A 23,102-nucleotide genomic window follows, 5' to 3' on the forward strand; every position below is an offset into this window, starting at 1 on the left:
TGTTGAAATCGAATTACATCGAAAGCGGTGGGCGTGATGCGAAAAACCCGGTTCTTATAGCAGGCGTTCCTTCCCCTTCTTCCTCGCGTTTTAATTTTTGCCTCCCTACCCCTTTTCAGTTTACGACTGCAACGCAGGCAAAAGGACTTACAAGAGCTATTAAAAAAAAGAAATAAACATAACTTGTTTTTTTTGTTTGTTTGTTTCGTTTTGTTTTGTTTTGTTTTGTTTCGTTTTGTTTTTTTCGTGTTTCTATTTATTTATATAGAAACACTCGTGAAAATTTGGGATAACTCGTGAGAGCCGTGAAAACACTCATTCTCCCACCCTTTCTCCCGCGTTTCTACAATTCGATAAGACTACGAAAATGATTCCCTATTTCGTCAATAAAATAATAAATGTAATGTTGCTGTTATAATATAATCTTTTTTTAACATAGGGTTGACCTATAACCGCCCAACTTTACGAGTGGAAAATTTGTCAAATGTCTGGAGTATCGAACGATGTAAGTGGATAATAATGCTAACTTTTATTAAAATCTAACCTAGACCATTTGTCTAAACCAAATATTCTCTTTTGCCATGATTATTCCAACCGGTTATAACCGTCTACTCTTGCATGGGGAGTAAGCCCAACGTTATGTTTTCAATAAAAAATAGTCTTTGTTTCTATAGTGTGTCTTTTGGAGTTAAACTTAGCAGGATTTCATCGACCACCCTTCACCCATCACCCTCTTGAACAGTTAAGGGGAGGGACAGAAGTGGAGGGGGAGGGGGTTGGGCGTTTCGTTGTTATCATTATGCTGGAAAAGAACGGTCCTGTGGATTTCAGTACATTTTTTGGTTGTTACTGCATTTTGACATCTCCCTCTTAAAGGTCCCCCACTCTTATACCACTGTGCACTGTTGCTTTTAGCTTTCGGTCATGGCCTGTGAACAATGTAACAAACGTACCGATAACGCTTTCAATAATTCTTAGCCTGTAACTCGCAGGAAGAAAAAAACCGCTGAGCACAGGCTATTCGGCATCTATTCACGCAAACTTGATGATTTTCTTTTTGCTCGACAAACGGAGGGTAGGGGTTGATAGGACGCCCCGGCTACTGTCCTATTTCTGAAAGAGACTTCAATAATATAATATATTTGTCCGTTCAACCTTTTGACTACCAATTTTTCACCCAAAAATGCCATATTTAACCGTTAAATCAGTTGTTTGGCTGCCATTGATTATTATTATTATTATTATTATTATTATTATTATTATTTTAATTTACAATCAGTTTACAACATGTAATAAATATCTACTTACTTAATAATATATATCTTTTTTTTGTTAATACAGTTAACAATAAAGATTAGCGAAAAAACTGAGCAACGACGTTTCGGTGTCATCCTGGCACCATTTTCAAGTTAAAAAAATATTTGTGCGGAAAACACCTTCAAAATGAACACCGAGTTGATACAGTTGGTGACCTGACTAACAACTTTAAGATCCTAAAGAAATGTCAGGGAAAGTTCGATTGCTTGATCCACGAAATGTTGTGGATTCGCAAGAAGAAACCGAGCCTTAACACACAGTCAGACTCCATTCGCGCAAAAGTATTTGTTTAGGCTTTGAACAGACACTGAACTCATTACCAGTGTTTGACACCTCATTGGAATGAACATGAACATTGAACAGCTATCTTAATCTTAATTTATTCAATTTCGCACCTCTACCATTGGTATAAATTAGTTTACTTTTCGCACAAATATTTTTTAACTTGAAAATGGTGCCAGGATGACACCGAAACGTCGTTGCTCAGTTTTTTCGCTAATCTTTATTGTTAACTGTATTTCCAAATTTAATCTTATAAGAATTTTTTTTGTTAACCTAATTACTTCACAACTTCACATAAATCTGTGGGTTAGTAAACGTAAAAAACAAGAGAAGACAAGAAAAGTAAAGCAAAAAAGACGAAAAATAAAAAAGTTACAAAAGAAATTTATATATAGTCTTGAACTTTGTAATGTTGTTATTATGAACAGCAATTTTCCGTTGTATATTGATTTTTTTTCTCTTAGAAGCGTGAGAAAACTGGAAATTGCTGAGCTGAAAAGCATACGTCTAAACTAAAAATTCTAATATAGATTGAGAGACGAAGATTTGTTACAGGATTAGTAAACAATTGCAAAATATATAAATAACAAAATATTAAAAGATCTAGTAAGATCCAAACATGAAGGAAACATAATTTACTCGCGTTTCAGTCTGGGCTAAGCTGGTATGACAGAAGCGAGTTTATAGAGTCTCCTCTGAAAATCGACGGTTATGATGCAATTTTGTAAAGACACCAAAAACATTATTTTTAAGAGAGCTTTAGAACATCTGGCATAACTTTAATTATTTATTTATCCATTTATTTATTTTAGCATATCTTAAAACACAATTTTATCTCGTTTACATATAGATATAAATTTTTTTAGATATCTTTTAACCTTTTAGAATTGTAAATTTAGTCAGCATCGGGCAGGCGAAGAGCCACCCTGTGGATATACTGCCCGAAATGCCATTATTATTATTATTATTATTATTATTATTATTATTATTATTATTATTATAAATTATACTAAGTCGGACCCGGTATCTTAACGAGTCGATGTCATGATAAAAGGGAAAGCAACTTACTTGTTTGAAATATAAATGTCTCAAAGGAAGAACTTTTTCAGGCGTTTTCTGGTGTTTCTTGAAGGGATCCTGTTTCATGCGCACTTGGCAGATCAACAACCAGAGCGTTATGGCCGTAGATGTCGTTCTGTTGAGGCTGTGGTTGATCGGGCCTCCACTTAATAGGAATCTTGTTGAACGTCTACCGACGTCCGTTTATTACAAGCTTGTCTGCGACTATGGAGGCTTTAACACGGTCGGTCTTTTGGGCTCTCCTGAGAGCAGGAACTAAAATATTTTTCCGTATTTCACGCACGTGAAAAGGCAGGTCTTCCCCCATTCTGATGTTAGACTCTGCAAGAAGACGGCGCTGGCTCCAAACGTGGTCCCTGTCTGCCCGGCAGGTGAAACGGACAATAATCGGTCCTGGCCGTTGGCATGTTGTTTACACGCTGATCTGGGATTTGAAGGTTATTCTTCAATATATCCTTCACGATGTGATGTCAATTCTCGCCCTCTGTTTCGTTGATTCTAAATAGAAGCAGGTTCCATCTGCGGCTGTAAATGCTTTGGCAGGTCAACTCTGTCTCCTGCCTGATTTGGTCTTATTCACATGTGGCCACGCGGTCTTTGATGTCATCTTGCCCCTGTTGCGTAAACTGCAAGGAGGCTTCGAGTGCCGCCACTTTATCGGTCAAAACCTTTATTTCATCCTTCGCTGTTTGAAGGAGGGCTTGTAAGCCTGCGATATGTAAACCTTTCTCCGCGTCTTTTTGCTAAAGTGCCTTGTATAGGGTTAAAAGCTTTTCATAACGGCGGCCATCTTCCTCGAGTTCATCGCTTGTCGAGCTCCTTGGTCTTGCTCGTTTCCCTTTTTTTCTTTTTGCGTTCACCTCAACCACCCATCGTTCAAAAAACGTTTAGGAGAAAAACTTCAATTTACCTTTAGGGAATGATTGAAAGCAATAACTTTACAAGTAAGCTCACGTATGGCAAGACCTCTTCGGAGACTCGAAACGCAAGTACGCTCTCTATGGATGCATTCCCCAGACTCGTCTTTGGCTGCCATGACGCTAAATGGGCCAAAGTTTTGCTGAAAAAGCTAATTTTTATCAAAAAGAAAGATTTCCCGAGGACTAGGCACAAAAATGTGCAAGTTTCAATTTGGCGTGATTTCCCGTTCCGAATTTTTTTTTTCTTGCCCCTTTCCTTTCCTTTTTCTCGGCCCTTTGACGTTCGCGACCTTTTGCGTTGCATATTCTTTCTGGCTGCCGTAAAAAGTTGGGTGTTGATTATGGGCAAAGCCTAGAAATCGCACCGTGATCAATTATAGGTCAAGTGGGCCATTTTACCACCACTTTTGCACCAAAACTGATAACGTTGTTTTTCAGTTTGCTACGTCACAATGCCGTCAATATCCAAAGCCGACCATTGTGCGTATAGATCTATCCTAGCTCTACAATCTGCTTATTAAGAATATCTGGTGACGTTTAAATTGATGACGTCACAAGTGGTACGAAGAGCACGACCACCCAGGACGTGTATAAACGTCCTTGGCGGTCAAATGTTTACAGTATCCTCAACTTTGAAAGATTGGAAAACAAACCCTCGGGTAGTTTTTTAATTTCGTTGTCATCCAGCTTCCTGAAATTAGGTAGAATGTTGTTTATCTATTGTGCTTACTTACATAATTATTTTGGCTTATTTAGGTTTTTTTTTTTTATCCTGTTTACATTTAAAGCAATGCAAATAATATGAAGGATTTTAAAAAAATACAACAACAACAAATAAGTGGGTTTATCTTTCGTAGCAAGACAACTAACTCATTGTACCTTAACAGTGTTTTTGTCGAGGTGTTAATCTGTTAATATTGTATTCTTTATTCATAAAAGCCTTGCCGTTCTTTATTATCAATTCAACACTATATTTACAGCAGGAAAGAGTGACTTTTTATCATATTTGTTAAGAGAAAAATAAAGATAAACGTACAAGAGACGTAATTGAGATAGTCCGGTGAATATCCTTGGAGGAAGACGACGAATGGCATTCTGAGACAGATCCCTGCAAACAAAGAAGGAAAAATAGACACGTAAATATATATTTTTATGAAAGACATTAAAAACTTGATGTATATAATCGGGAGATGTTAAAACTGTTGTAGTGACGCAAAATGGTCTCGTATAACGTTGCGGATATACATGTAAACACTCCCAGTTGCCCCACATTATCTCTTTCAGCCTAGACATTATCCTCCAGCTACCCGCCCCCAGCCCCGCATGTTTAGTAACATTTTTACGTCGTTACTGAAGTTCAGTGTTTCATGTGGTAATGTACATTTAAACGTCACAATTGCGTCATAACCGCTTGTAGCTCGTTTGTAAAAAAACGCTTATAGGCCTCGGGGAAAAGTCTCCTATTTTTCTCTCAAGACCGCCTGGTATTCTAATAGAGACCGCAATGCGGCATGCGACATCATATTGAAATTCCGAGTATTTCTAAATCACTAGCGTGATCTGATATGTTGCGCAGCAGTCACTCGCTATATTTCTGGCGTACCACGCGTAAAATTGTGAACCGTTAGATAGCAGGCAATTTGAGGTGGCTTTTGAAAAGCAACGAATGCCGAAGTCGTTCGTTCAAAACGTCTTTCAAAGTCACTATACGAGTTGCTTGTAACGTTTCTATAGGTCAGTGTCAGACACAAATTTAAATGTATATTGCTAATATCCATCCCTGACTGCTATGTTAGCATTTTAAGTTCAATGTGTTATTTAGTATGTACAGAACGTAAATGGGTATACTTACAAGTATTGCAAGCTCGCCAAAGCAGAAAAAATATTTGCTGTCAAATTCTGAATATTATTTCCCTTTAAGTATCTGCAAAACAACAAGGAAGAACACATCAGCTAGGGAGCAGCAACCATAACAATTATTGTTAAGTTCACTATCGGGGGACCCTTCTTCGGAAACTAACTAGGTATCCAATGTTCTGACGTAAAGTAAAAAAAAAATTGCTTGAATCGTCTTTCACAAGATTTCCAGGTTTGCTTTTCAAGGGTATATATCTTATTCTATATATATATATATATATATATATATATATGGGACGGTACAAAAAAGCTTGGAAATCATGGAGGCGACGTTGAAAATAGTGATACAAAACTGAAAATTCGAAATCTTTATAATTTCGCAGTCACTCTGCAACGTATGAAGGACACTTAATATACAGAACTGACTGTCAGTGCCTTAGAGGTAGAGATTAGTTTATTCTGGTGGACCCTTTTTGTGTACTTATGGGATATATTAAAGCTTTTGTTTCGTTAAGTCCGTGTCTTTGACTTGTAGGTAAATCTGGGCTAATAATTCATTTAGGCAATTAACAAAAATGTACCCATTTATTGAAAAAAAATGAAATTATGTTTCTACTATTTTTTAAGCGTCTTATAACATTGATCGTAGCCTGAGTATTAGGCTTTTCATACTTGCGGGGTAAAAGGAGGAAATACACGGCAGAGAAGAGCCTGACACAAGGGTCTTTATTGCAGTCTTCCACCTTCTCATAGCGTGACAAGCGTCAGTGTGCGTATAGCTGGTTTTCACATGACGTCACTAAAATTCGAAGTACGAAACTATTGATCTTCCTGAGATTTTACTTCAATGATGTATAAGAGCAGCTGAAAACTAATTTTCGTACAAATTTTCGCTCCGAATGGGTTCTTGGTTTTGTGATACTCTACGCTTGAATTTCTAAGCTTTTGCGGTACGCGGCATTTACATGACGGCCTGGAGAGCTGTCACGATGGTTAAAAAAGTGACTTATTTCGGGGAACTTGGCTATCTGAACAGTTCATGTCTTAGAGAAAGTATTATTTTAATGTTTTAGAGTTCGTCGAGGGATAAATTCACGCGTTTGTAGCAAAACTCAGTGACAGATGTTTCTGTTAGTTTCTAGCCGGCATGTTGGTGCCCATACGGATGGGCACCAGCATGGCGTCTCCTTACAAATCTCTATAAATTTGGGTAAAAAATTTCTCCGCATATCTCGCGTAAGAAAAATTGCTCTGACCAGAATTTTGACGAGAGTCTTTGCATATTTACCTTCTTTCATTTCCCAGATTCTGGACTTTGTCCATTGACCGGTTTTGATTTTTATTTTGATCTATTTTGAGCTGCGTGACACTGAAAACCAGCAATTAATCAATCAAAATCGTTTCTGGCTGTCATGTTTAATTGCATGCATCACAGATCACAACGGCGAGAATTTGAGCAAATAATACAGTTTCGTCCATGTTTGAAATGGTTTCCGAGAATATTTGCACAATTTGCCTCGAAAATTTTCACACAGAGTATGGTAAGTGTGTCACCACAGTAACGCTTTTTTTTTCCCTGAAACTTCGAACAAAGAGTTTTCTAATGTTTTGTGTGAAAAACCTGTCATTCTTGTGGAATTATTTCTCGAGTTGAGAATTGTTGTCATTCAAGATAGTGAAGACGGCAAAAGGTCTGTTCGCAAAAAATGCGCTAGGAAAATAGTGAATTGCTACAGAATGTACGAGGAATTACGGGAGGCATTTGCGGGTGGTAGGGCACTTGACCAGGCGAAGGAAAGCGCTCCACGAACTCCTTCGAGAGCTGGTCCTAGAGGTTCAATTCCTGTTCGAGGCCAGCGATCCCCAACAGGAGTGACTCCAAAGGCGAAGCGGCAAAAAAAAAAGGGACTTGTGAAAATGAAGCTGAAGGGGGTCAGCGAAGACCTTCAACAAAGAGAGCTCTGTTTTCTGACCAATACTCTAAGCTCGACGATGAAATATCAAGCCTGATGAATATCGCGACAGAAAAGAATTTACCACAAATCGAAATACTTTCACTTCCGGCAGTGTGACGTTATGTTGCATTGTGTATTACCCAATCAGCGTAACATCCAGATTTTGGATGTTTGACAGAAGCCAATTAAAACGTTTGTGTCAGGCCTTTCTCTGCAATTTCCCCCTACCCCTACCCTCTTGCTAAGAAAGGCCAGATACTCAGGTTACATTGATCGAATTTCGATGAGCTACAAACTTACAAGTCTTGCAAACTGAACAAATCTGAAAATACGTCTTCTGGTAGCACTTCTATTTCATTTTCACTGATATTACTAGGGACAGTAAAGAAAATTATTTACAATCAAGTATCGCTATGATAGAATGACGATTATGCTGTTGTTGAACCACTCCTTGGGCTGGTAGTGTGGGGGGGGGGGGGGGGGAGGTAGTAATCTGCTACCGGTAACTTACAATTTAAGACTAATAAATTACAAAGTGGTTGTTATGCAACTCTAAACATCAGAGAAAAAGCTCACTCAGATAATGAATGAACATGCAAGTTATAAAAGTTATCTTGTTTTCGAAACAAAGCACTCATCGGATCGCTCTACCTTTGCACGACAAGGAAAATAAAAAGAATAAAGTGAAAAGATAACAAAAATAATAATAATAAACCCAAAAACAGTACATAGAAAAGTAGGGGGAAAAGCAGCTTTCGCTTTAGCCTACTCTTCTCTTGTTCGTTCTAACTTCACGACCTAATTAAAACGTTTCTATTGTACAAAAATATTCCCCTGATTTTATTTGTAAAGAATTGACTAAACTTTAGATAGAAAAAGTAAGTTTTGTGTATCTTCGATAATAGGCAAAAAATATAATAAAAATAGCACGTGATGACAAAGGTCACATTTGAACAGGTTCCTCAATAGAGTGTTCTTTTAACCAAGCTCGAAACGTTCGATTTTCTATTTCACCCAGGATTCCCAGAAAGGAGCCTGTTCTCAGACACTTATTGTTATTAGGTACTTACAGGCTTTTAATCGCCACCATGTGTCGGAAGGCTTCTTTAGGTATATAAGTTATCATGGTCCCATTTATATTGCTAATTCATAAAGACAAACACGATATTAGAAGTGTGATGTGCCACATGACCATCAATAACACCCGTAATAATTTAAGGGTGGACCTTATATTTATAATTAAATAAGGGCTCACAGTCGCAGTAAAAAAAGGAGTTGAAGTTGCTTACATCCAGGAGATTTACAACACAACTGTTATGAGTTTATCACATGCAACTTAAAGTAGGCCATATTTTAATTTGAATCTGCTTATTACGTTTTCTTATGCCCTTCCGTTGAATCGCAAAGAGATGTAATCTTCTCTGACATGAAGCATTTCTCCCAGGAATTCGTGAACAATGTTACTGCAGTGCATTTCCCAACACCCGGACGTAACAGATGCGAAGCGATAGCCTTCCCCAGTCCCTAGAAACCACAAGCCAATTGTCGCAAGCTTCTCTATCGGTACCGCTGCCAGGAATAGAGTGTTTCTTTTTTGTTATAACTGGTGAAAGAATACGGAAAAGCGCTTGAAAGGCCTCAATGCTCATTCGGAAGTGCTCTCTATAAAAGTTATCAGCATGGCAGGATTTCTCGTGATTTCCTGAATGAAACCATCACTGATTCAAGGACAGTTCATTTGACCGCGATGGAGAACATTTTGACGTCTACGCAAAAATCAGCATCTTGTTTGAAAGAACTCACCCTTGGAAATTTGCATAGTGTTTACAGGAAGGAAGAAGAACTGCCTTAATTGTGAGTATAGATAAACGAAACAAAAGAGAAAGAGAAGAATCGAGAAAATAAGAACAAGGTCCTCGAAGGCTGTCAGTTTGTTGTTTTTATAAGACATTTCAGTGCGGCCGCTCAATCACAAAGTATAGCCCCATTATTTCATCATAACCAACTTCTAACCGAGTTAAGTTATTTGGAAATTTTAACCAGGTTAGTGCGGCCGCAGCCAGTCTATTTAATCTCGGTGGGAAATCTAATATGTCTTCTACCTGTCCTCTAAAAGGTCGAAAGGAAATTTCAAGTAAACTATTTTTAAGGACGTTCGCGATAATTGTTTCTGCGCATCCTTACTTCGCACGCAAATTCACACGCCACGTCATGCATCGAGCGCGCGCTAAGTAATCAAATGAACAATCATAGAGCAGATGGCCATTGCTATAGCTTTGCCTGGATTTAACGACCTTGGACGTTCGGTGACTCCTATTTTTCATTTGATGGATCATGTTCTACGGTTAGCGAAAAAAATGAAGAAAATCTATCGATTAGAAGTTTTAATTTTTTGCAAAATGCACCATCGAATTCCGTTCTTGTTAGTTCTTCGTTTACCTGTGCGGGGGGTTCAAATGCCTCTTGAAGGGTTTTGGAATTATTTACGCAACAGATCCTCTTCTACAAAATATGACTAAGATCGTTTGCTTCCGTTGACTCACCTTCAACATTTTTAACTATAAACCCCTGCAGACCATGCTGAATTACGAGCGCCAATTTTTCAAAATCAGGGTAGTTTTCCACACGTCTTATCTCTGAAGCGAAGTCCGTGACCCCCAATCTTTTTTTTTTTTTTTTTTTTTTACTTACTTTTTTTTTATTTTGCATCTTTGACACAAGTGACTCATTATCTGACTGTAGTAAAAATTAAACAAAAATCTATCGACTGGAAATTTTCCGCACGACCGTCCTTAAGTCACATAGGTCAGCAACATCATGGTCGATACACATAACCATAATCTAATAAGAGAGTACACTTACAGGTTTGTTGTTGTCGTTGGAAGACACTTAAAGATGTAAAATGATGAATTTGACGTCCTGCACTTAACTTTGTTTTCAACTTGGCCGTTCCATTTCTCACCATGGCTGACACACAGATTTCTGCAATCTGAATGCAAATGAAGGAATTAAGAGCGTGTCCGATGCCAAAACACAAATGTTTGGTTTGGACAGGAGCCATAATCGCGGACGGAGACCGTAAGTCTTGGGATCCGTGCGCACCTATGATTTGGGACATTTTTTTTCGGGGGGGGGGGGAACAAAGTGCACCACCCTGACGTCATATATACACGCGCAATTTCACCAGTAGTTGCCAATCGTTTTATGGAACAGACAGAGCTGAGCCTTGTAGGCTACTGGTATAATTGTTAATTAGAACATTGAGAATGAAATTGGCGAAATTGTAAGAATATGTTAAGAATATACCCACGACTGAGGCCTACTCTGGGGCCTCATGTCGCCTTAGGTCGCCTAGAGCCGCCTAAAGTCGCCTAGAGTCGCCTCATGTCCCCTTAAGACGCCTAAAGTAGCTATTCGTTACGCAATGTAAGAAAGGTTTTCACACCCTCAAATTGCCCCTGTAGAAGGACATTACACTTAATAACCTTCATGTTAAGGTAAACTCCACTCCAACCTTAAAGAGGAGGGGCACGGTGGCCAAATGATTGGTGCAATGGACCCCTGTTGGGGATCATTACATTGTGCTCGTATTCTCACAGTGTCTCCTCGCCCAGATCTATAACTGAGTTCTGGTAAGGGGAGGGGTGGGAGGAGGTGCAGCAGAGGTAACTTCAAGAGATCATTAGTTGATTTGAGGTAGGCAATCAGTTCAATAAGTGTGCTTTCTATATTTTTTTACGGCCGTTTTCAATGCATTGGAACCATCTAATACTCCTCTTAAGAAGCTGAGGATCTGGCAATTACGTGAACATGGCTACCCTGCATGGAAAAAACCTCATATTATAACAGTCCTGCGCTTGTCTAGCCTCCATGTTAGCGTGAATTATTTCTTCATGTAGACAATACTTAAATAGGAATGACAATCTGATGAACACTCTTTATTTTCCCTAACAGAGACAGCTTTCTATTTTGGCTCAGTTCTTTTTTTTCTCTTGTATTTTCAATGTAAAAGAGTTAATAAAGAAAAAAAGATGACACTGTTGTATCATCAGGAAATATATTACATATAGAAAGAGATAAAATTTTACTGTATTGCAATAATTTCATTTATTACTTTTGTTGGGATACTACTGAATCAAACTCTTCAAAGGCCTACAGTGTATAAACAACAACAATGAGAGGTGTTCTGGGTCATCAAGGTAAAAAGAAAAAAAGGAAATTAAAGTATTCTGGAGTAAAGCTCATTTTTCTCTTTTACGTTGGGCAGTTAAAATATGGTCGTCCAAAGTCAATTGAGCCGAACTGAGGCTACACTTTAAAATACTTTGCTTACCCACTGTAAAAGAGTAACAAAAGTGAGTCATTTCTCCAGCAAAAATCATTGTTTGCATTTTTTCCACATTCGACAGCTGTAAAAGTTTGAACTTCGTAACTGGACGAACCAACTTGCAGCATAAATGTTTTCCTATCTTGACCGTTAAATTCTTTTCCTACATTTCATCGTCGTCAGTTTGATAAAGCCAGGTATTCACATCATCTTATATACTTTGCGTGGACTGTGCTACTCTTACTTTCACAAGGTACAGAAAATAATTTGTGATCAACTCTCAGCTAACATGCCGCCAGCACAATATTTTGATCACGTGACAGAATTTGGCCCCATGACAGTGATCATAGATCATGAGAGTAATCATAGTAGTACACGCGAGCACAACACGCGCGCAAGTGTGATTACTCCGAGATGCGTTTACAAACCGTAACAGAGAAATAACTAATTAATCTGCGCAGAAAAGAAACAAATCGCTAAACTGATTCTCTCTGAAAGTTAAATTGGGTGATTTGAAATAAACGTACAAGAAGTCCTTGGTTTCCGTTGAACTGACGTCATAAAATGAATGAAGCTGTATTGTATTGCTCTCCTTAAAAAACCTTGGTACAGCTGTACCCGCTTGTCATGAAACTTATCCCGGCGACACAGTTCGAGGAAAAAAAAAAGAAAATTTTTCAATCAGGCATTTTGTGGAAACACTTGGCGGGAGAGCTCGAATTTTTTTGTTATCTGATCAACAGTGGTAAAAAAAAAAATAATTCGGTTCACTCTAACTGGGACATCAAAGTCTTCTGGAACCTCCACAAAAATCAACATTTCTAAATTCCAATTCGATCGGGAATTCGAGGGCCACGGGTTTGTCTGTCGTAACACTGTTGTGTGTTACCCTCGTTGAACAAAGTTAATTTATTAATTTATTTTAGTGTTCTTACGATGGACCTTAGCATGTGGTATTGGGATGTTTTCTCTCACTGAGGCAAGAGAGTAATAAAATATAAAATATATAAATATATAAAATATAATATAAATCGATTGGGTCCCTGAAAATGACTGAGCAACTTTGCAAATTGGAAAACTATTCCCCAAAGTCGCCTTAAGAGAGGCCAACAGCTCAGATTTTGTCACGAGCGTTTTCTGGGTGCTGATGTAAAATAAAATGCAATAAAATCATATAATGTTTTCAAACGAATTGTATTTTAATTTACCTTTGAAAAGTATGGTGTATTCCTTCCTTTTTCTGACAAAACTAGCTAGCAAACTGAGAAAAACTAATACCAGACACACAGTTATATCAGGCTGGTCACATCCGTTTTGTTTAACTGAAATACACTCACTATGCTCAGTCTGTGATCTAAGAATGTACATAGCAATATTTTCAGCATAAAGTGGGTATAAACATAAGGATATCCAATCCGGGTATAAAAAATATACATTCATAGTTATTAATACAAAGAGTGTATCGATATGCCGGTGATTCGAGAACCAAAATTCATGAATATGCAGTGATCTCGACTTCGACTATCTTGATGTCACTGATCCAAACATTCAGTTCACTTTGCAGGAAAACAAAAAAAAAAAAAAAAGCTCCATGAAAAAAATTCCATTCCTTGACACCTGCCTACATGTGAACCAAGATGACTCATGGAATGTCTATGTACCGGAAAACGACTCATTCTGTTCAAACCTGAATTTCCATTCTAACTATTGTCTACAACAAAAAAGAGCTGCAGTTGACACTTGGCAGAGCTGGTACGAGAGAGTCCGAAGAATTGTCTTATCCAATAAAGTCAACAGCAACAACAACAACGACCATTTTATTTTGCTTAATACATAGAATATCATATAGCAAAAAAAATAATAATTAAACGTAAATGAGCAAAAAAACTACTCAAAATAGCAAGAACTAAACGAGCTGAGTAGTTACAAGATTATTATGCTTTAAATCGGTTGTAGGAAAAATAAAGAAAAGAGGAGGGAGAAAAAATACATTATTATTATTATTATTATTATTATTATTATTATTATTATAAGTCCGTAAAGCCTTGCCGCTTTTAACTTATGGTGCCGAGTTCAATCCGTGAGCTTAGGGCAGTCATATTATTATTATTATTATTATTACTATTATTATTATTATCATTATTATTATTATTATTACGATTATCTTAACAGGAGAATATGTCATAGTGTCATACATCAAAGAGCATTTAAATTACACGAAGTCCCACTCGTCCGAAGTCCCACAAGTTTTTTTAATTCTCTGTTCAGATCCCAATTAGCACATGTTGAGAAAAAAAAAAACAGAAAACCTCAAAAAAGTGAGGAGCAGTGTAACTAAGCTCTCTTTGAATAAAGGCGATGACTTCGAATAAGCCAACACCACCCCACCCCTCCCCCCTCCTCCCGTCCCCCTCAAAGACCCAAATGAAAATGATTAAACCGTTCCTTACATACACGTTTATAAAGTGGCTGATCAAGTTCGGTTGAGCCGAACGAAATATTTCAGACGGTCCAAAAATTTTAAAAAATTGGCATATAAACCGTGCATAATTAAAGATCCTCAATGATGACGCAATGTTTTATTATCATTATCATTATCATTATCATTATCATTGTTATTATTATTGGTTTTGAAACAAGTCTGTATGTTTATAGCAGCAGGGATGGCTCTCCATGGGTGTTGAACGGCATTTTGAGTAGCTTTCCTAACAGCCTGTCTATATCTCTGATGATAAAAGCGGGAAGGCCGCGGATATTCTTTTGTTTAAAACGCGCATCGAGGCAGCCGAACAGATGACACAAAACTGGACATTTTGAGGAGGCACCTAAATCCAATTATTGTCTCTTTTGTGTGCGTGCCAACCGGTAATGTTAAAAGCGCTTGTTAGCACGTGAATTCGAACGATTGAACAAATTGACCAGTTTCGATATATTAAAATGCAACCTGAAACAATACTTCTGAGCACGAGGTTCCAGGGAATACCTACAGAATTTGTGGGGTTTATTCGCCGGAGCGGAGGTATGGGGCCAATCAAAATCTTCACAAATTCCGAGTAGAAACAAATACTGGCAAACAAATGATCTCATTTATGGCCATGGATCTTTTGGCAAGAAATACCATACAAGTTTAAAGATCTAAATCAATTTACTTTCTCCAAAAGTGTTAAAAACTATGCTCTATCTCAGCAATATCAAACGTAAGTTTCCACAATTCTTCTAGCTCTTTCCTTTAGTAATCCGTCCTTCTACTCCCATGTATTTTTATGTTCACTTAAACGAGATGGAGGCTGACTCGATAACTTCGCGGTTCTATTAGCCTCCATGCACAAACTATATATCATTATTACCTTTAATTGTTATATATGTATCTTTCTTTTCTTTTTTTCTTTATGCTAATATTGTAAATTCAAAATGTAAGTGCAAAATAAAGTAAAGTTGAGGTTGAAGTTGAAGTCAAGTGCACGTCACTCCAATAGAATTCGACAGATGTAGCAAGTTTCGCGTGCCCGTGAAATTATTTTTGACAGGTATGTTTAACTTTGCTGTTTTCTTTTAGTTCAGAATGTAAGTTCGTTCGCGAAGTTCGCGGAGAAAGCTCGTTAGTTCAGAGAATTTTGAGGCGAGACGTAGAGACGTGGTGCGTAGAAACGCATATTGAGGCTTACGATACTTCGCTATGAAACTCTCATAAGCGAAAAGTCTGCAAATAAAACGTGGAGATTTACACCAAGAATGTAAGAGAGCACAAAATCGCGTCATAAGTGACATAAATGTAGTGGTCATTTCCTATTTCTCTTGTATTTTATACCTGAACTTACGACTTTAATCTTCTACTGCTGTATTTATATCGATATCGCTGCCACAAAATATATCTCTGAAAATATTTGAAAGAAGTATCTCAAGAACCTCTTTTTCCAAATTTTAACTCATAATCGATGGCAAAACGCTTAGCTAGATATTCCTTGCTGCATGATTTGGAATTACGTTAACACATAAAATATCTTTTGTGTTTCAGAGAATGTTCATCAATTGTGAAATGACTCAATTTATGAATATTCCCAAACAGTGAAGTTCTCAAACATTTTATGGCTTTTTTGGGAACTTTACGGATGGCGCTCACTACCACGTTAAAATGATCTGAATTTATTGTTGCTCGTTTTTTAATTTTTGTTATCAACTAAACTGTATGCAGAACACTGCGAAATATGAACCTTACTTAGGACGGAGTCACAGAGATAAATCAAATGCCTAGTTTTAATACATACATTGCATACATTACTTTATTTACCCACGGATTTCAGAGTAGCTTATGGAGCTAATATCTCCGATTATTTAACCATCAGCTTTGAGACTGATAATAGTAAAACATAATGCACTTGATTTCACTTTCACAAGGCCGGCTTTTCTTGTTATAGAAATACTAAACCAAAAACAACTAATTAAATGTGCATAAATAAGTGTGAAATGGCCATCTTCACCTGCAGGGGTTCCCCCTTACTTAGAGGGATCAAAATATTTTGGCCTATACTATTTTCGCCATAATCATTTATTCACCAAGCCCAACAGTTATGCCAAGTTTGAGTGAAATCAGTGATTTGAGCTGTATCACCGCAGTCCCTATCTGGTGCTCTCTTGGACATGCTCTTAATTGCTCTTATCTTGTTTATTTTACGAAGGAAAAATGATGATGATGGCTTTCAAAAACCAAAGAATTTCATTGTAGTTCCTACAGGAAAATGTATCTTACCTACAATAGTAACCGGTAAGTCTTTGGTGTCGTTACCAGCTTCATTATTGGCCACACATGAGTAGTTTCCAGATTCATAGAAGCGAGTCATTACCAAACCAGTTCCTTTAGCCAATAACGTGGAGTTCTTAAAGATGGATATGCTGATAGGTGGTGATCCTTCGGCAGAACACCAAACAAAGTGACCTGGTGCCGCCCGCACAACTGGGACTGAGATCAATAATTTCGGTTTATCTGCATATGCAAAGGTAATGCACAAAGACAGCAAACTTAATTTTATCTATTAGACTATAAAAGGCCTTTATGAAAAACTCGCTCATTAATAGTAGCTTTTTATTTATTTCTAGATGGTTAGCTTGCACTGTAGTCCAAACGGTAATACGTCATGCAACAGACAAGGCACCGAGCATTATTTATTAGCTTTGCCAAAGATCCATGTGAAGTCAGAATTGTTAGGTACACTGACAGCGACAGTATGTTATGAGACTTGTTTGACCATCACATGTGATTTGGACCCAGAATCTAACGTTTCAGCACAGTGCGACCACTCAAACCGGGCTACTTGGAACAAAGTTGACCAATCCGAACATTATATGAGGGCAAAGGATGTCATTTTGTTGTTGTTGTTGTTGTTGTTGTTGTTGTTGTTGATTTTTTAATAAACGGCCAACGATGTTACGGAGTTCAAGAATACAAAGAATCGTTCAACTCAATATATAAAACAGGCCAATGAGGTAGCGGGAAGGTATGGATCTCTTAGTAATCTTGGTAATTATTTATTTATTGTTATTATTATTTTTATTGTTTATTTTCGATCCTAAATGCAAGAACTGTCTCACGAACGAGCAACAAGACGACGAAAAACCCCGTCGAGCGGAACTGTTTGATATTCGGTGTACACTGTTTTTTTTCTAAACATCTGTCATAACTGTTTTTGATAGGGACCGTGAAATTAAAATTCTGTTCAAGAAAACACTGAGAGGAACTCTTTGGATCAGAATCCCTCAAAACACTTCGCAGGTGCCGAGAACTTTTTAGCGAGCTGCGATCAGCTCAGGGCGCACGTGAGATCTAGGAGATTTTATTACCCGAAGCCGTTTAACAAAAAAAAAAAGAGGAAAATACTAATGCTTAAAAAATTTAATGGATTAAAACTTGCCGATAAAAAAAGATTACATTTCCATTCGTTTCCTTTCGTACTGGTATCACCTCCCCCGGGGAGGACCGGATATGTCTTTTCTTCGGTCTTGTCTTTTTAATTTCATTGGCTTATTTACTAAAGAGGTTTGGCCCTTTTCTTCCTTAATTAAAGTTCTATTAGATCAACTTTGTTCCAAAAGGCCCAGTTCGAGTAATCGCACTGTAAATCGGCAAAACGTTATAGAACTTCACAGTATAATTTAATGGAGTGCGTTGTTTTATTTGTTTTATGTCATCTATAATTCTTTCTCGAAGTCGTTGTTCGTTAGAGATTCCCAGAAAACCACGCATATTGTGCATAAGGAACTGACGCCTTAAAATTTTTAGTTTTCTTTCTTTTCTTTTCTTTTTTTTTTTTTTGTTTGTAGTAGGGTATTTAGGGACAACATTTCTTAGCTTTAGAGGCATCCTCTTTAATAAAGTTATACTAGAATTCTTACAAAAAGAAAAGGAAACCAAGTATCCTTCCTCATATTTAAATTGCTCTGGACAATTCGTAGGTAACAGGCTTACCTTTAGTTGTGTTAAATGTGTAAACACCCTTCAAGTTGCTGAGGAGATTCATCCGCCACCATTGCATTGTTAGCCTCATTAACATATACCGACCACTTGACTGTATGATGAAAGGTCGCCTTGCTCCGGTAAAAACCCCTAAAGAGGTGTCAGTAGTTTTTCGTCCATCATAGATTCGGATCAATTTCTTTCCAAGCACTTGTGAATCAGATAACTGAAATGTCTCAAATTTCAATCTGATGGTGTGGTTCAGTGGTGCCGTGGTGACCCACTTGGAATGGTGGTAGCAGTACCAAGGTGATTTGAATTCGGAACTAATGGACTCGCCGGAAGATCCTTTAATTTCAAATTTGCATGTGGAAAACACAGCTATAAAGGTAGATGCCTCAGTATTAGATAATTGTAAAACAAAATCCAATTTGAAACACTTTATTTTACTGTCGAAATAGGAAATTATGAAACGAGTCGAAATAAAGTATCTCTTTATTTCCTGCGAGCCATTTTAGCCAATGAAAGCGTGCGCACAATCCTCCATAGGACAAGAGAAGAGATGGCGACTAGTACATTTACCCATAATTCTTAACACACGAAAGCTTTGACGACTCTCATAAAAACGTACAGAAAAGTTCTAAAACCTTTAAACCTAGTAGACGCAATGCCGTTAGCACAGGGACAAATACTGCAAAAATATGGCTTTGCTTGTACTTTACGGGCTGTGTAAACCTTACGAGGTATTGTGGAAAAATGCCGCCATCCTTTTTCATACGGAGTATTCACCCCCGTAATATTATGAGCAGGTGATCTAAAACAACTATGGCTCTTTTAAAACAAACTTTAATTTCTTGTCACCTTACATGTTTGAAACCTTGCTGTCGATTTAAAATAATTTAATTGTTCTATATTTGTCACTCCCTTGAGTTTATGCAAAAATAAATCCAAATTTAGTCTTGATCTCATTAGCCTTGCAGCAAATCCTCCGTGTGTGCGATTTTGTTTGCACGGATAATTTCAAAGGATTTCTATAGTCCCCATCTTTAGTTTTTACGTATATATAACTGCAAAATTAGTCAATCTTGCGTAATACTTTGATAGTACTGTCCACAAATGACTAACCTTGCGGATTGCACAGTAAAATTGCAATCAAGACTGGTGCTGTATAAAGCCAGCGTTGCATCTTTAACTCAGTGGAACAACTCCAGTAATGTTAACTGAAATGATATGAATGCTCTGAAATGTGACTGATAAATCTGAAAGGCCAAACCTAGTAGTGGGGAGATATATATAAACGCTTTCCACTCCAAATCATGCCTTAATCCATTTACCTCTGATGGTTAATCCCGCTCCAAACGAGAGCGGCAGTTTTCATAGATATAGTCATATTATTTATATTCTTTTTTTTCTTCAATCGTGTAAACTTTCGTCCTTGTTAAGAACAGGCCTTAGGTGAAATTATTTCATTGAAAAGTTGACTTTCTTGCTAACCATAGAGAACGCTCTTGATAAAGGGACGGAATATGTGTTTTGCCAGTTGGGACCTTAACTGTATTTTAAATTTTAAAGTTAACAACGGAGATCGTCGTGTAAGCTGTAGACTTATGATAGCAGTCCTATTAGCCACCCCATTGTGATTATTTCAAACAAGCGATTAATACTGGTACCACCTCCCTCGGGGGGTGCGGTGCGGTGGGGAAATTGTATTTTCTTTGGTCTTACCTATGGTTTGAACTTCTAGCCCGTATGGCCATCGCAGATTTCGAGAAAAATACCAAGCGCATTTTGAAGCTCCCGTTGCTATTATTCTAAAATGGCCATATAAGGTTATTTTGAAATCGTATGACAAAGCCAATTGTTTTCAAACTCAATCCGTTTTTCTTGATAAACGATCAACATCATGCACCTTGAGGGCCTACTACACAGGCCCAAAATAACTATCAATTATTGAATACTGGCTTGCAATGAATACAAATAGCTGGCTTCAAGTGCATGGGGTAAGAAATAAAGCAAGTTTTAGCGGCTTTTTAACCCAAGAATAAACCATATTAAAAGGAAGCCTGTGTGATTAACAAACTGGCGGATCCCAGATGACAGACATTTTTAAATGTGGCATCACTCACAGATGATATGACGTCATGATTGATACATGAAATTCTGATTGATTGAGTCAATACTTTAGAATTATATAGCGGAGGGTGGGTGGGGTGAGGGGCAAAGTGCTCAGGTTCACGAACGAGAAGTAAACGGGCTATATAGGGTTAACAAACAAATCAACTAAGGCGAGTCTTTCTTTTAAAAGATGAGCGCTAAATTATTCTTTTACTGGACATCTTATGACCAAAAGTCGTAAAGGAAAAACTTTTCTTGAGTTATCCCTATCAAGGAATACTTAGTACAGAGTTCCCTATGACTGGATTTTTAAACAGTTGCATGATGTGCTTAAGTTACAAACTGTTCTCTTTATTTCAATACTTGCTTCTTTGGTAGGATAGGAAAGCGAGCTTGCAGAAATTAAACAGCGGTAAGGTGATTTGAAAAGGAAACTTTCCGTTAACTTTTGATGTCTTTTGTTTATGAGCAGTTTCACATCAAATATGTTCTTACAATATTGAACCGATGAATATCGTTTAGAAACAAGAAAAGAACGACAGTACTCTAGCTGGGAGGATAATAGCGCTAACAACAGTAAAAAGCGTTGATGGAAACCCTACACTAACCTAACCTAGACTTACACTTATTCTCGATCCCCAGTGAAATTTCTTTCCAAGGAAACAATAACTTAACTGCAAAGAGAAAGACGAGTTTAATAGTTTAAACCAACATAAGTCTAACACAGTTTTGTTTCTCCGCTAAAAACATATAATCGGAAGCAAATCTGTAATTATTCATCAAGCAAATTCTTTTTCTTTTTACATTCTGAATAAATAGTTTTTCTTGAAATTTCTTGAAAATCAACCTGATGTTGTTCGAAACGTCAATAGCATTTAATCGCGGCGAAATCCTCACTGTGAAAAAAACGTGGTTCACTTTTAAAAATTTATTGACTTTTCAAAGGCATTTTTTCCGTGAGACGAAGATCGAGTCTAAAATGGTCTTGTCGTGATTCTAGATAAAATTAGCCTAATGTTGCAAACATAAGAGTGTTGTCTCAACACACTAAGGTAACCACGCATAAGAACTAAATAGCGCTTTACTTGGTATTGAAGCATTCAAATTGACTTCGCATTTAATTCTGAAGCTTTCTGGAGGAACGATTATCAGCATTGGAAGTAAAAAATTATCGGGAAACAATGTTCCTCTCACATCTTCAACCGAAACAATAGGCCATATTCGTATTCTCGGTATTGGACTGGAACTAGCTTGAAATGGAGGCTCGTGCGGGGAATATCATTAAAAAGAGACAAATGTCATTTACAAAGACTCCCCGCATTAGCCTCAGTTGCATGCTAGTTCCACTCCAATACCGAGAATACGAATATGGCCTAAAACCGGACCACTGAAAACAAAACAAAACAAAACAAAATAAAAGCAACAACAACAACAACAAAACAATTGAAAAAGTCTTCAGCTTACCTCAAACTAGATGCTCTCGTTTGTTTTTTTGTTTATTTATTTATTTATTTATTTTTTTTTTTTTTTTGTGAAATTAATAGTTTAAACTAAAATATGTTTTAGAAAAGCATATAATACATCTAAAAACAGATAAAATGATAAATGTAGTGAATACGCAGTCATTGACGCGCAAGTGTATTTATGTAAAGAATGATTCTCCGTTCGGCAGAAATTTCTTTGTCGCAATGTCTTGTAGTGCATTCCTCAACAGCTCTAGACAGGCGCAGAATCTATACAATAACTCGATTGAATACTTTCAAAAAAAAAAAAAAATCATTTCCGCGCAGTGCGAAAAGAACGTTTGGAACATATTACCATTATTGTATGTAAGCGCCTAAACAATTGACTATAATTTTAATGTAAGGTCGAGAAAAACTTCCCACAAGATTTTGAAAATTCCTAGGATTGTGAGACTCCTTAAACGAGCAATTTTTAATAGTAATGAATATAAAAACATAGTAGATCTCAGCGGCAAAACAATGTTCTTTAAAACAAAAGAATGATATCTACAGTAGACATTATCAAGAAAAAATGTTGACAAAGACTTCAACTCACTTTGATATCAAACTTTACATCCTGGTGAGTGGTCTCTGAGTAAACTAACCCAGTCACACTTCGAAGAAACTTTCAATGTTGGTCTAATGCAAAAATAACAAATGTTCAGTGTAAACAAGAAGCAAACAAGATGTCAGGCGCCCAAGGCGGCTCTCGGTGAGTACTGCTTTACCGATAGATTATTTTCACCAACAACGCAACTGGTTCGGAACTTTTTATTTCCCCAAGACCTCCTTTCAGCTACTTTACAATGTCATTTCATTCCTATGAGGGTAGACAGAGTTTATTCCAAACACGCGATAGGGGCAAAAGTTATCGTGTGAAGCGTGAAAAGCAACCAAAAGACATACGTGATGAGTGAATTATTTTTACGAAAAAAGTACCGTAAACAGTACCTAAGAAGTATATCTAGAAAACGTAAAATCTGTGCTTGAAACGGGATCACAACCTCGCGTTTCCTACCTACCCTTTCTTAAGAAATGAATAATTTATGTTTCTTGATTATCAACGAGAAAAAGCGAGTTATCAGCTTATTTTACTCCTGTTCCATGTTCGGACATCGCACATTTTAAACCAACATCAAATTGAAGTCTTCGAAAAGCGAGAAACTAAGTATTATTCTGCGTTCAAATAAAATTGAGCTCGTATTAAGAAAGCTAAAAGTCTGCTGCCTCGAAGACTTGGTTTTGGGTCAAAAAAATACTGACAGCCGAATATTATGTCAAGTTAATTCGCTGCACGAG

The 23,102-nt window shown here is 37.3% G+C and overlaps 1 protein-coding gene across 1 annotated transcript; it reads right to left on the reverse strand.

Moving 5' to 3' along the window:
- Nucleotides 1-4,434: 4,434 nt before the first annotated feature.
- LOC149098901 (uncharacterized) lies at nt 4,435-16,675 on the reverse strand. The gene is made up of 6 exons (XM_089277284.1): nt 16,486-16,675; nt 10,274-10,400; nt 8,482-8,553; nt 7,712-7,783; nt 5,452-5,523; nt 4,435-4,707 (listed from the first exon to the last, which is right to left on the reverse strand). The coding sequence occupies exons 1-6, from the start codon at nt 16,574-16,576 to the stop codon at nt 4,557-4,559; spliced, it is 585 nt and encodes a 194-aa protein (XP_089133410.1). The 5' UTR covers nt 16,577-16,675; the 3' UTR covers nt 4,435-4,556.
- Between the last annotated feature and the right edge of the window lie 6,427 nt (nt 16,676-23,102).

The sequence above is a fragment of the Orbicella faveolata genome, unplaced genomic scaffold (assembly GCF_042242905.1).
Source record: "Orbicella faveolata isolate gen_17 unplaced genomic scaffold, um_ofav_v1 contig_46, whole genome shotgun sequence".
Taxonomy (NCBI): domain Eukaryota; kingdom Metazoa; phylum Cnidaria; class Anthozoa; order Scleractinia; family Merulinidae; genus Orbicella; species Orbicella faveolata.

Bases quoted from the DNA above. Each gene is read 5' to 3' on its own strand.
- LOC149098901 (XM_089277284.1), bottom strand. From the start codon at position 16,576: ATGACTCGCTTCTATGAATCTGGAAACTACTCATGTGTGGCCAATAAT. The intron at 7,784-8,481 runs GTAAGTACCTAA...TACTGTCCCTAG, and splicing joins ATGGTGGCGATTAAAAGCCT to TAATATCAGTGAAAATGAAA. The intron at 4,708-5,451 runs GTAAGTATACCC...CTTTGTTTGCAG, and splicing joins TTGGCGAGCTTGCAATACTT to GGATCTGTCTCAGAATGCCA.